The sequence below is a fragment of the Lemur catta genome, chromosome 1, assembly GCF_020740605.2.
Source record: "Lemur catta isolate mLemCat1 chromosome 1, mLemCat1.pri, whole genome shotgun sequence".
NCBI classification, from domain to species: domain Eukaryota; kingdom Metazoa; phylum Chordata; class Mammalia; order Primates; family Lemuridae; genus Lemur; species Lemur catta.
This window is the reverse complement of record NC_059128.1, coordinates 181521552-181535374: the sequence shown is the minus strand read 5'-3', so window position 1 is coordinate 181535374 and position 13823 is coordinate 181521552. Positions and strand designations below refer to the sequence as shown.

At 38.5% G+C, this 13823-nt stretch overlaps 1 protein-coding gene across 1 annotated transcript in view; it reads right to left on the bottom strand.

Annotated features, from left to right (window-relative positions):
• Window positions 1-13823, bottom strand: part of MED12L (mediator complex subunit 12L) — a 313159-nt gene that overhangs the window by 279845 nt on the left and 19491 nt on the right. The window contains exon 2 of the mRNA XM_045539482.1: window positions 4419-4523. Coding sequence (XP_045395438.1) covers window positions 4419-4523 — 105 coding nt within the window. The remainder of the gene's footprint in view (window positions 1-4418; window positions 4524-13823) is intronic.

Below are 13823 nucleotides of genomic sequence, written 5' to 3'. Positions count from 1 at the left end.
TCATATTAACCAAATTAAAAGACAGACAAGGAAAGCAGGAAGGGACAGAAAGAAAAAGACAAGAAAGGGAATAAAGTAATACCTAGAAATTCAGTGAATCTATAGAAACCTATAGGAATTTTCAAGAATCCTATGAAAGCATCACATTTTAGACCATGGAATTCTTTAATAATATGGCACAGTCAATAATTTCTAATAAATAACCCCATTAAGGTTGGCAAACAGTGGTAACTATGACTAAAATAAAATATCTGCACTGGTGAAATGAAATAACTACCTTAGTTAATATTCATGAGTTAGTAAACAATTAGTCTGTAGGCTGAAACACAGTTGTAAGCCACTAGCTAAGTTTATATACAGTGTGAAAAGCTGGTACAACTATTTTTAATGTGAACTGGTATTCCTTGATCCTTGTGATTGATGTATGATAAAAAGTCTCTTTTGGTGTGTTGATGTGATGTGGTAATAAAAATTAGATTAAGTAGAAAAAAAGTCTGAGGGTTTTTTCTTTTTTTTAAGATAAACAACTTCATTGTAGTTTTTGTGATTTTTTTTAAGCAAATGTTTGCAGAATGTCCAAACAGTGAATAAATTAAGTGCAAAAACATAGCAAAACTAGTTGTTGAGAAACAAGCAGCCAATAGCAGCCAATTGTTTTATTTTAAATTTCTCCTTTGATATTTGATCTTTGAACAAAGGGCACAAAACACCTACTACTGCAGACTGTTTTATACTTAAAAGGTCTCTTATTTGCAATTATGCATGAGCATTTTATTAATAATAAACAGAGGTATAAAACTGAAAAAAAGTAATCTGAGCAATCTGTTTTATAATTATACTCTCTTCTATGTATTTAAGGGTTGCAATGGAACATGGGGACTGTATATATGTTTTAATTCTTGCTAAAAACCTTGTAAACAAAACCAAAATTCCCAAGAAAGCAAGAAAAGAGAAAATATACATTAGGGCTCAAAAAAAGGCAAAACATGATTACAACATTTAATTTTATTGTAACAGCAATACGTTCACATAATTCGGAAATCAAAAAATACACTAAAAAGCAAAGAGCCTCACTCCCAAGTCCCAATGCCCACCTCCAAGTAAACAATTTGATTAGCTTTGTATGTGTCCTTCCAGTGTTTCTTTATGTGAATACATATGAGCAAACACATATTTATTATTTTTCTCTTTCCTGGTATGTATAGTTCATTATGCACACTTAGTAAATGTCTGAGAGCCTTCCACATCTGTATATGGAGAGCTTCTTCATTTTTATAGATACATAATAATGTACTGTGTGGATGTACCACATTTTATTTACTCAAGCTACCATTAATGGACATTTGCAGCATTTGTTCCAAAATTTTGCTATTATAAATCATGTTAAAATGGATAGCCTTTCACATTTGTTATTTCATAGATATGCAGGAATAGCTTTAGGATAAATTTCCAGAATTCAGATTGTACGACTCTGCAATTTTAATAAGCATTGCCAAATTGTCCTCCAAAGGATTTATGTCATTCTGTACTCATTCAAACAAGATATGAGAAATAACGTTAAATTTAACACTTGTTCCCATCCATCCAAAGCTATTTTGAAAATAATTTATTTGGTAAGAATACGGAAAAAAGTTTAGGAGTTATAGTTCATATATTTCATATTTATAAAGTCAAATTCCCTCAGAAAGCTTAGGTGCTTGAATAAATCTCACAGGAATAGTGGTAGCAGAAGTGTAATGAATGTTGTTATCATTTATTTTGTTATTTAACTTAACAGAAAATGACACAACTGAGAACAATTTCGCAGTTCATATCAAGAGACATTAAGCAGTCACACTCTGTTATGGACTAAATTGTACATCCCCAAAGTTCATATGTTTGAAGCCCCAACCCCCAATATAACTATATTTGGAAATGGGGCCTTTAAAGAGGTAATTAAGGTTAGATGGGGTGACAGAGTGGGGCTCTAATCCAATAAGACTGGTGTCCATAATTTATACGAAGAGGAAGAGACACCAGGAATGAGCACACAAAGAGAAAAGGCCATGTGCGAACACAGTGACAAGGTGGCCATCTGCAAGCCAAGGAGACAGGCATCAGGAGAAACCTGCTGACACTTTGGTCATGGACTTCCAAGCCTCCAGACTGTGAGAAAATAAATTTCTGTTGTTTAAGCCTCCCAGCCTGTGGTATTTTGTTACAGCAGAGCCCTAGCAGACTAATACACCCCAAGTAGTAATATGCTTCTGGGGATTTATTCTAAAGAACAAAAGTTATATGTTCAAGTATGACTATAAATTCTTTATAAATAATCATGAGAAGGTAGCAACAAACTAATGGCTGTATATAGAGGTTTCAGTCAATTACAGCATATACATGATGGAATGTTATCTATCCATGAGTTCTTATCAATATGAATACTTCAGCCATAAGGAAAAGTGCATACAAAATAATGTTTCATTTTCAAAAAGTAGATCAGTTAAGGAAGATTTAAAAAGTTCTGGAAGTAGACAGTGGTGATGGTTGTACAATAATGCAAATGTTCTTAATGCTCAAGAATGGTGCACTTAAACAAATTTTATAACAGTAAAAGAAGAACACAAATTACATATATATAATAATAGTTGTAATGTAAAAAATGTCTCAAGATTGGAAAAGACAAAACAAAAAACATTGTGTATAGTCAATGAGATTATCTGCAGAAAATTCTTCTATTACCTTCAGTTGATAGTTTAACAAACTGTCAATTACTTATGTATTTATGTGTACATGTGTGCATATAAAAAGACATCTGGAATGATAAACCATTAACTAACATGTTTCTCTGGAGGAGAACAAAGTAGAAATTCACCTGTATGTTTGATTTCTTTTTATTTGTCTGTAAGATGTTTTTAATTTCATAAAAGTATTTTAACATCCAAAATATAAAAATAGCTCAAAAGGATGGAAAAAAGACCCTAAAAGAATGCAAACAGAAACAATTCTATTTATATATCTAATTAGTAAGATAAACATACAGAAAAAGACATTTAATTCAAGAAATGTTTGAACACAACATTCTGACCATATACGTTTAATGAAGGTTAATCTAAGAACAAAAAGTATTATACAGAAATTGTAAATTTTATATAGTAACTGTTGTTGGAGTGGCACTGGTATAGTTTATTCTGGAACTTTATGTGTATTGTAAGATAAAGTAAATGAATAAATATGTTATATTATCAAGAGCCAGGGTTCTCATTTGGGAGAAAGGAGATAAAAAGATGGAACAGGAAAAGGTATGGAAAAACCCGGCCGTATCAGGTTAGAAATGGTAATGAGTGATAGGCAGATAGGAAAAAAACATCTACATATTTCCCATCCCTGTCCACTGAAAGGGCCTAGAAGTAATAACAGTCCAGGAACACTGAGCATGCCTGGCATCTTGAGCTGGGCTGGGACAGGGAAAAAAACAAGATGAGCCTGGAATATGTTATTATGCTAAAAGTAAGAAGTACTTAAAAAAATGAAGGGGACATTTAATGAGGAGCCAGGTTAGAGGGGCCTCTACTGTCCAAACAGGGAACAATTTGAGCGTCAAAAAGAAAAATGAAGGTATGGATTATAATACATCAAATTAAAAAAAAAAAGAATCCATGGATAATACTAAAAGAATCCAAAATGATAGTTAAAGTTGGAGTATAAAGGAAGCTGTTCTCTACAAAAGAATGCCAATGAAGATATGCATGAGGAATGATAATTAGAAACCAGCACTTTGTGACCAGCAAAATAAATCAGTCAGCAGGAATCAATTGATACTAAAATAACAGAGTAAAATTTTATTGGAGAATAGGATTTTTATATTCAAATATAAACATAATTTAAAATATATTTGAGTATCAAATATTTTTAAATTCAAATATACCTCTAAGTATCACCCCATAGAGATTACTAAGAGGTGGTAACCTTTCCAATGTGGGGAGATAGAGACCACCACCTTGACTAAGTGGTCAAACTTAGTATAACCAATGAAAGGGAAAACTGGCATTGTACGTCTCCTGATATGATGCAAGGTAGTATTCTGACCAAAAATGTCTAACCTGAAGCCTGTCGTGAGAACTCAATCAGACAAATCTAGAATATAGAACTAGAATATAAAACAACTGGCCTGAACTCTTCTAAAATAGCAGTCATGAAAGCCTTAAAAAAGAGGTCGGGGGAGGTGGAGAGCTTTACTATTCTAGATTAAAAGAGGCTAAAGAAAAATGACAACCAAATGCAATGTGGATCCTCAGGCAGGAAAGCATAAAGGATATTTGGGGGTATTCTGAATATGGACTGTGGCTTAAACAACACGATAATTTATCAACATTAACTATCAAGGGTGTCACATACACGCACTTTTTCAGAAGTTTTAGAAAATAGACAACTAGCATTACCTTTGATGGGTTAATTACAATATTTCTGGCAGACCCATGTTCATCTCCAGTGAAGGCCGGCTGATTGTTGAAGCCTTGCTTTACATTCACAGCAGTAAGCTCGTCCTGTTTAAGAGAAGGCATTGATTGAGCAGGAGGACGCAAAAGCTTCAACATCACCTAGCATATTGCAGCCTGCGTAACGACTAAGTTCGCTACACCCTGTAGAAGAGAATTGTTGAAACAACAATCAAAGAAAGCAGAAATTGAAGTTTAAAAACCAATATATACATGTGGAGAGAGAGAGAAACCAAATGTGGCAAATGTTAGCAACTGTTGACTTGCCTGGCGAGGCTGGGCAACCTGCGGCCTTGGGGCCACATGTGGCCTTCTGGATGGATCCTTGAGTGCTGCCTTTTGACTTAATCCGAATTTTACAGAACAAATCCTTTTAAGAAAGGGATTTGTTCTGCGAAGTTCAGATTCGACCAAGGGGCCACACTTGGGGATCTGGAGGGCCACTTGTGGCCTTGAGGCCACAGGTTCCCATTCTTTTAACATTTCTGTAAGCTTGAGAATTTTTAAGTTTTAAGTTGGGGGGGAAACGAGCAAAAATGGCCCCACAAAAACATAAAATGATACAAGTTTTGAACTAGAATTATTTCCAGAAGCCCACAGTTTGACTCCCCCTCCTTGCCAGCCCCCGTGCACATCCTTATTTTAGTTCTAGAGAGCTGGCTCACCCACCTTACCGATGACCCCATCATGACTGAAAGGGAAATGAAGGGTCCCTGGGCACATGCTTTGTGATTATAACCACACAACATCACAAACTGCAACTGGAGGAAAGTGTAGAGCTTGCAATGTTCTTTCATACATCTCAGCTCACTTGATTTTTACCAACTCTGAGGGAGACAGCAGGCACATGTTTTCATGCCTGTTTTACAGATGAGAAGATCGTGGCTCACTAAGCTACTTACTGGAGCAACTGGACAAAGCCAGAACAGAAATATTATCTTCTAAATCCTACACTAGGAAGAGAAATTTCCATGACACCACACCACCAAAGAACAAATGCCACATGAAAATGTGGTCTAAAAATACATAGCTATAACTCCTACTCTCCTTAAAAAGATCTCCTACTAGATAGACATAGGAAAACTTTTCCAAGGTCACAACACATCAAAAATAACCCAAGGCTTAAAAAAAAAAAAAAAAAAGACCTCCTTGCCCTGCCCGTATTATCATTCAGTTATGGAACTAAATCAGAGTTCCCAAAATACAGACTTAAAGGAATAAGAGGGAGAGTTTTGAGTAAATGAAGCTACCTTCTGCTCCCCTCACTCCAAGCCAAGACATTATCTTAGTGACAGCTGAAGTAATGGTAGCCACAGCACAAGAATGATAATACACACTTATTCTTCTTAAGTAATTGCTACAAGTGTAAAATGAAAAAAAAGTAACTGATCAAAATCATTGCTATGATTAATCAGGAAGCCTTAGGACAAAACACTTTATGCCATTTAAGCACCTGACCAAAGTCTAAAAAGGTCACCTTGGCTGAAAACTGAGGTCTCCTGGAGACATGCCATGTAACTTTACTTAATTACGTATGCTCTTACTAATACCTTGGCGGGCCACTGTTTTGGCGGACTTTCAAAAGACCCCACTACAGAAAATTTAGCTGTATGGCAATCAAGTCTCCTCCAAGCACAGAAGATCACTGAAACCGTGATCTGTACAGGAGATGAGCTGCACACACATATCAGAAGACATCTCAAACTGCCCCCACATTTTCAAGTTAATATTTGAAAATCTACAGCAAAACTACACAATGCATATTTTAAGTCAGAAAGATTTCAGTCAGCTTAAAGCAAATGTGCTAACAAAATTTCTCTACTCAGAGTCTAAGAAAGTAGAGGTACAAGTGGGCTCATGAGAAGAGTGGGATGAGAAAATTGAATATTTATCTTTGATTTACTATCAGAGTATTACAAGAAACATTAATTGAGTAACAGCATATGTTTTTACTAAAAATATATTCTGGCTTAATCAAGAAGAAATGTGTGAGGTTTTCAGGACCAGACAGTTCCATTTAGTGTTGCTTCGCTTTTTACTCTAAACACCGACTAGCTCAGATAACTGCTCGCTGTACGTGACTAACCACTGGCATGCAGACACACGCCCCACTCCTGAGAGCATGCACGTGCACACATGTACACACAACCCACATGATCCCAAGAAGGAAAAGAACATGGAACCGTGGTTATATGTGTCAGCAACTTCAGATTTCCCTCAAACCAGAAGCACATAGGTATTGTTCAAAGCATTGAGCTCTGAGAATTTTTTTAATCTTGCATTTCAAATGTCACAAAAACACACGAGAGTCCAGCCACTTCGCACCAGCACTACATCATCACATGCTTGGATGCTGCAATGGCTCCTGATTGGTCTCCTCCTTGTTTCCATCCTTGCCCCTAAAGGCCATTTGCAACACACAGCCAGAGGGAGCTTTTCAAAAACTTAAGTGAGACCGTGTCACTCCTGCTCAAAACCTACAATAACTCCCTCCAACCCCACGCCCCTACCCCCTGTTTTAGTCAAAACACAAGCAAAGGCCCTATGATGTCTCACAAGTCCCTATGTGACCTGCCCCCTGTCACCTTTCGGACCTCATCCCTAACCACACTCCCTTTCACTATCCAGCCACGCTGGCCTCCCTGCAGCTCCTCAAACATGCCAGCCAGACGTTCTCAAGCACTGGGGCCTTTGCACTCTATTCTCTCTAACGAGATTGCTCTTTCTCCTGGTATCCACATGTTCAACGACCTAACCATCTGAAGTCTTTCCTCAAATTTCACAGTCTCAGTGAGAAATCTGATAACCCTATTTAAAATTGGAACTGCCCACCCCATTCCCTTCACTCCCAGCATTCCTAATCCTCCAGTGATCCATAGCATTTATCACCTAAAACACCATATAATTTACCTAGAATGTGTATTGTCTGTCTGCCCCACTAGAAGGTAAGGTATAGGAGACTGGGGGCCTTTATTTTGTTCACAGATGCGTGCCAGACACACACAGTACACAGACACGGTGCCCAGCACACAGCACACATAGCAGGTATTCAATAAATATTTGTTTAAAGAATAAATGAATGATAACCTGTTCTACATAATTAACATGAGCATATTCTAAGTCACTACCTCATGACTTTGGGGTCTGTAATTTCATTTGTGTTTATAATTAGCATCACTTTGTCACCCAGAAGTGGCTCTCACCTCATCAAGCCCATCATATCACTCTCAAAACAAATATTTTGTAACATCCCTTTTCTTAGTCTGAAATGAAATTCATAGATAATAACTTACCTATACTAATATTTCTTTCTTTTTTTTTTTTTTTTTTTTTTGAGACAGAGTCTCATTCTGTTGCCCGGGCTAGAGTGCTGTGGCATCAGCCTAGCTCACAGCAACCTCAAACTCCTGGGCTCAAGCGATCCTCCTGCCTCAGCCTCCCGAGTAGCTGGGACTACAGGCATGCACCACCATGCTCGGCTAATTTTTTTTTATGTATATATATTTTTAGTTGTCCAGCTAATTTCTTTCTATTTTTTTAGTAGAGACGGGGTCTCGCTCTTGCTCAGGCTGGTCTCTTGAACTCCTGAGCTCAAACGATCTGCCTGCCTCAGCCTCTCAGAGTGCTAGGATTACAGGCGTGAGCCAATGCACCTGGCCTATACTAATATTTCTTAAATCAATATGTTCTCACTGTAAAATTTTTAAAAAGGTAATTAAGTTATAATAAAATAGGACTTCAAAAGAAAATGCTCAGGCATACTAATATAAAGCAGACTCTCATTAATTACTAAAAGTGTGGTCCATGGGCCAGGAGCATTGGCATCAGCCCGGAACTTGTTAGAAATGCAGAATCTCAGCCCCTCCCCCACTCACAATCTGCTTCATAACAAATTCCTAGGTGATTCATGGACACATTAAACTTTGAAGAAGTAGGGCCCTAGAACACAAAGAAATTGTTAAATGTTTCTTCCTATTCCTAGAAACGGCACACTGCAGTAACTGCAAAATGCAAACCAATACAGATAGATGTGTTGTAATGCCATTTCAAATTATCAGGAACAGCATGACATGAATTTTCTGAAATGGTGAAAACCTCTTGGTACAGTTTCAAACTAACAAAATTTAAGACACAACAGTTATATTCCTCAGGAAGTCAGTGTATTATAAATTAATATCATTCAAAAAAATAATTTGAGATCATATGTAAAACACATTCCCACCTAAGAGAGAGGAAAAAAGTGGTTGAAGGTCCAGTGGCACATTTGAAAGTCCAGTGGGATGCAGGACAATTCTTCATGAAGCCCAACTGTCTACACACTGAGGCAAGCTAGCACACCTGTCCCGCCCACTAAATGGTAGTAGCACCCCGATCACAGCGACAACCAACAACTGCCCCACAGATTTCCACAACACCTCCACTGAGAACCAGAGACCCAGAGGAATGGCTTTTACCGTTCAGAGCCCTGCTTCTGAAATGGGGATTCAGAAACTCCAGCTAAGAACCACTTAGCTCCAGACTGTGAAGTGTCAGAGTCTTGCTTGGTGCAAGACAACAGCTGGGATGTTTCCATTCCAACTTACTACAGGTGGTTACAGGTGGACACACGACGGCACCAGTGTAAGACTGACTAAAGGGAAATGCACACAAGAGGGAGGAGACAGCAGCAGTTAAGAGCCCAGAGTCTGCAAGCAGACTGTCCGGATTTAAACCCCCAGCTTCATTTAAGGGTGACCCTAAGCAAGCTCTGGGACCATTCCTGTGCCTCCATTTCCTCAATTGTAAAATGGACACAGTAATAGTTTCCACCGTGATTATCTCCATATCCCAGTTGAGAAAAAAAGCAGGGAGTTTAAATTAATTGGCCAAGGTCACACATAGTGGTGAAGAATTCTAAAAAGTCCATGCTCCTAACCATCATACGATTTGAAAATCTCTAGCTAGCAATTAGCATTACTGCTATTGTTTGTATCATATTTCTGGTTCAGCAAAGTGATTAACCTGAAGCTCCCATCAGCATTTAGATATACAAAAAGGCTTCTTGGGAAATTAAAAAGACCCTTGTCTTAAAGCAGTGGCTCTCAAAAACTTTTGCACAAATCCAGCTTGCTGAAGCACAGCTTGCTGGCCCCACCCAGAGTTTCCAATTCAGTAGGTCTGGGGTAGTACCTGAGAATCTCAATTTCTAACAAGTTCCCAAGTGATACTGATGCAGAGGCTACATTGATATGAAGATTTGAGGTTTCTGGCTTTCTAGAAAACCAGGGCTTCTAATGCCCAATGCCAGTGCTGCTCTCACCACAGGAAGAAGCTGGATGTCCCATCAAAGCTCAAGAGCAGGTAAGCCCAAGAAGGAAAGTCTGACTGGAATTCTCTGCCACACCCTCTCCCCCTAATGTAAAGGAACAAATGCAAAGCTACACACACACACACACACACACACACACACTCCGATCCAGGAAGGAAACAAGCATATGAAGTTTTTACTTCACTCCTTTAACTTCCTATAGACCCACAATGAATAAGAACACCAGGACCACAGAGTACTCAATTACATCAGAAAGCAAACAAGAGCCAAAAAAGAATGTTGGAAGTCATTTCTGTTTGAGGTTTACTGGTATAAAACTTTATGTCAGGTTCCTAAAGAAACTAAGTGAAAGGAGGTAAAAATTTGTTGTTCCACAACCAAAAAATGCACCCTGATGGTCTTCCTAAAGTTTCTAAAAGGAGTCAATATTAATGGCAAAAATCCAAACAATAAAATTCAAATTCCAGAGTATTTACTATTGTTGCTTAGACATTGTTTCTCAAACTCCAGTAACACACTGGCAGATCCCTTTTAAAGGACAACTACTCACTCCAACCTGAGGATGTCTGCAGACCCCAAGTTTGGGAAACGGGGCTGGGATATGGATACTTAATGGCATTGGGCAGCATTAAGAGATTCAGAACAAGGGGTGATGTTTGTCACGTGAACTCAAACAACAAATTTTTATGACACTTTGAACTGAAGGCATTTGCCAAGTCTAATCAGGCAAAAATAGAAGGGAGAGAGTCCAGATTTTGGAACAGCATGCCTCTAAAATCCCCAAGCCAGAATCTGTAAGGGACACAAATAGCTTCCTCTTGCACTAGCCTTGAACCTCTTCAAAGATTTCTCAAAATAAAAGAGGGTAACAACCACCAGAATTCTTACAATGCCTTTCCTTGCAGAGATTTAAGCTTGTTCTGCTATACCTAGTCAATAATTCTTAGAACTGCCAGCTGCTACTTTGCCTATCTGCAAGTAAGGTATTTACTAAGAGCCCAAAAACTTGGGGGTACACACAACAGTTAACCAGGATCTCATTCCTAGGTCTGTGGTCTGGCACCAGATCAGCAGTGCTGAACCTTTTCCGGTAAAAGTACTCCTTATTAAAGGTTGAAAATTTTCCCATAGTAAAACATGGGGAATTAAAAAAATACTTTTAATAACTATTGTGAGGGAGGGGCAACCATGAATTCAGACACAGTTTTAAATGTATTTATCATTAACAGCATCTAGGGCAAAATAGTTGTACACACATGGGCAAGACCAAGTATTACTCAGCCAAGAGACAATGCTATAGCTGAGAATGGGAATTCGTGGTCCTCACTGTATGGACCAGGGTGGCAGTGCAAACCACTATGAATGTGGATTCCAACAGGTTTGCAACAGACTTGGTCTCTAAGTAACCCAAATGCAGAAAGGATGACTCTCACACATCTTGTCATTTGTTTCAACTCAAATAACATGCCTTAAAACAATTCTAGAGAGATAGGTACTCAGAGAAAAACAGAAACAAAAGCCTAAAATATAGCTCATGTTAATATGGAAGGCCAGTGTTCACTCTGTATTTTCGTAGTCTATACTGAGAGAAAAATCAGACCTTTGATACTCTGGGTAAATTCCAAATGCATCCATAAATCTCATGCATTTACCTTGAACTTCAGAGAATGATCTTATTTTCTGGATCACTTTCAAAGCAATCTTTTAATTTCACTGAAATGTTTCACTGGGAAAGTGAAAACATCTTGATGTTAGTTTGGAAATTGCTTAAGCTCTTTCTCACTTAAGAAAAAAAAAGTTCAATTTAACATGATTTTCAGTGACCATCTCAAAGGCAGATAATGAATGCACACAAATACATGCACAGATGTGCACACACTCACTCTAACCTTCTCCAATGTCACCAGCTAGTGCACAGAACATGTGCAGAAAACCCCAATTTTCTCAGTCACCTGGTCGTGTCTAACAAACTAACTCAATGATTGTTCGATGAACTGGACAGAAATGTCCACCAGGGATGATAATACCAAACAAGTACAAAAATATCACTCTATGTGCTAGTCAGACAGGCTGGGTTAGCTCAGGTCTTACTCAGAATAAAATTTTAAAAAATGGTTTTATAACTATTTTTCCTAGCCTTGTCCACCTCCCACAAAAGAGCATTCTCTCAGATTCCTGCGGTGTCCGCAGACCCCAGTTGGAGAAAAGGGGCTGTGATAACCCCCATCATGGATATATTTAATGGTCATCAGGCAATGCTTACAGTCAGCAGATATAAATGACCCAGAAGACAAGAGAAGACTCTTTTACTCCTCATACCTCGTCATTACCCAATCTTACCCATACCTCTCTCAAAACATGTCTCACTTTTATTCCTTCCTTTAACACTTTAGTCACCCTCTGAGGCTGCTGTCACAGCAGGATCTGGCTACTGCTGTTCACACATCTTGCTTCCTCTGTCCAGCCTGGCTGCTGGCCCCAAATGAATCCTCTTGAAACATGGTTTTCTGTTCTGCACTCTCCTACCCAAAAGCCTCAGAGGCTTTCTACTCTTCTCCCCCGCAGAAGGGGTAAAGAAGCATCTAGCACAACTGTCTACATACCCTCAATAACATCTCTGGCCTTCTCTCCACACAACCCTGGCCCAGAATTGAAACACAATTACCTAGGACTGGCATTCGAAGCCTTAAACAACCAAGCTCAGCGTTCCAGGCTAGCTTCCATTCTAAGTGTTGGAATCAGGGGATCTGTGTCTGAATGCAGAGCCCTTTCCTATGACTCGGACTAAGGCAACTGATCTCTCTGTCCCTTGGTGGCTTGGTTTGAAAGGAGACAAGAATAACTCACAGGACTGAGGTTACATAAGATAAAATGTGCAGAGTTTAACACAGTGCCTGGTCCATTATTCAAGTGCCCTATAAATGGTGGCTACTGTTATTTTCTATTTTTTCTCTGTTTTAACTTTCACTTCATCCACTTTGTTATATGCCACCCCACATATATTGTTTTTTCAACCTTTAAGCCTTACATCATGCCATTCCCACACCCTGAAGTACATTATCATGAAACCTTTTGCATTTTTTCAAACAAGGACAACTCGGGGCTCCCCTTCACTGAACCAGCAAATACATAATTATGCATACAGCACTATGCTAAGTACTGGGGATTCCACAGTGAGCAAACTGGAAGTGCTATAAATGCCCCAGAGGAGTTCTGCCTGCTCAGAAAGCACATAATAATGCTTAACCTAGTCTGAGAGTCAGACTTGAATGCCCCAAAAAAGTGGCCTTTGACCTGAGCTCCAGCTGCAAAGTGGGAGTTAACTTCAAGAGCAGGGCCTCACAATGGCAAGGTCTTATATGCCACATGAAGTGATACAATATTAACTCTAAGGAGACTGCAAAAAGATAGGGATGTACATTGTAATTCCCAGAGCAGCCGCTACAAAAAAAATAATACAAAGAAGTATATCTAAAATCCAATAGGTAAATTAAAATTACAAAAATAGAAAGCCAGAGACACAGAGAAAACAAATAGACACAAATCCAACCATATCAATAATTACAGTAAATGCTAATAAAATGTTCATGGAATAAGGCTACAATTAAAAGACAGGAATTGTCTGAATGGATAAAAGGTAAAGCCCAACTATATGCTGTACTTTAAATATAAAGATATACTTTAAATAAGTTGACAGTAAATGGATGGGAAAAGATATATACCATGCAAACAATGAACATAAGAGAGTTGAAGCAGCTATGTTAATATCGGATAAAGTAGAATTCAAGACAAAGAGCATTATCAGAGATAAAGACAGGCATGTCACAATGATAAAAGGGTCAATTCACCAGGAAGGCATAATAAGCATTGGTGTGTGTGTGCTTAACGAGGAAAGACAGAGGAAGGGCATGGATAAAGTCTGCGGGTTGGGAAAATGAGAGAAAGAATGCTGCTGTCATGGCAGAAGCGGAGGAGGAATGCAGGTGTAAGATAAGAATGAAGCAGTGGGGTGGGAGACTACGTGGGGTCTGCAGACCAAG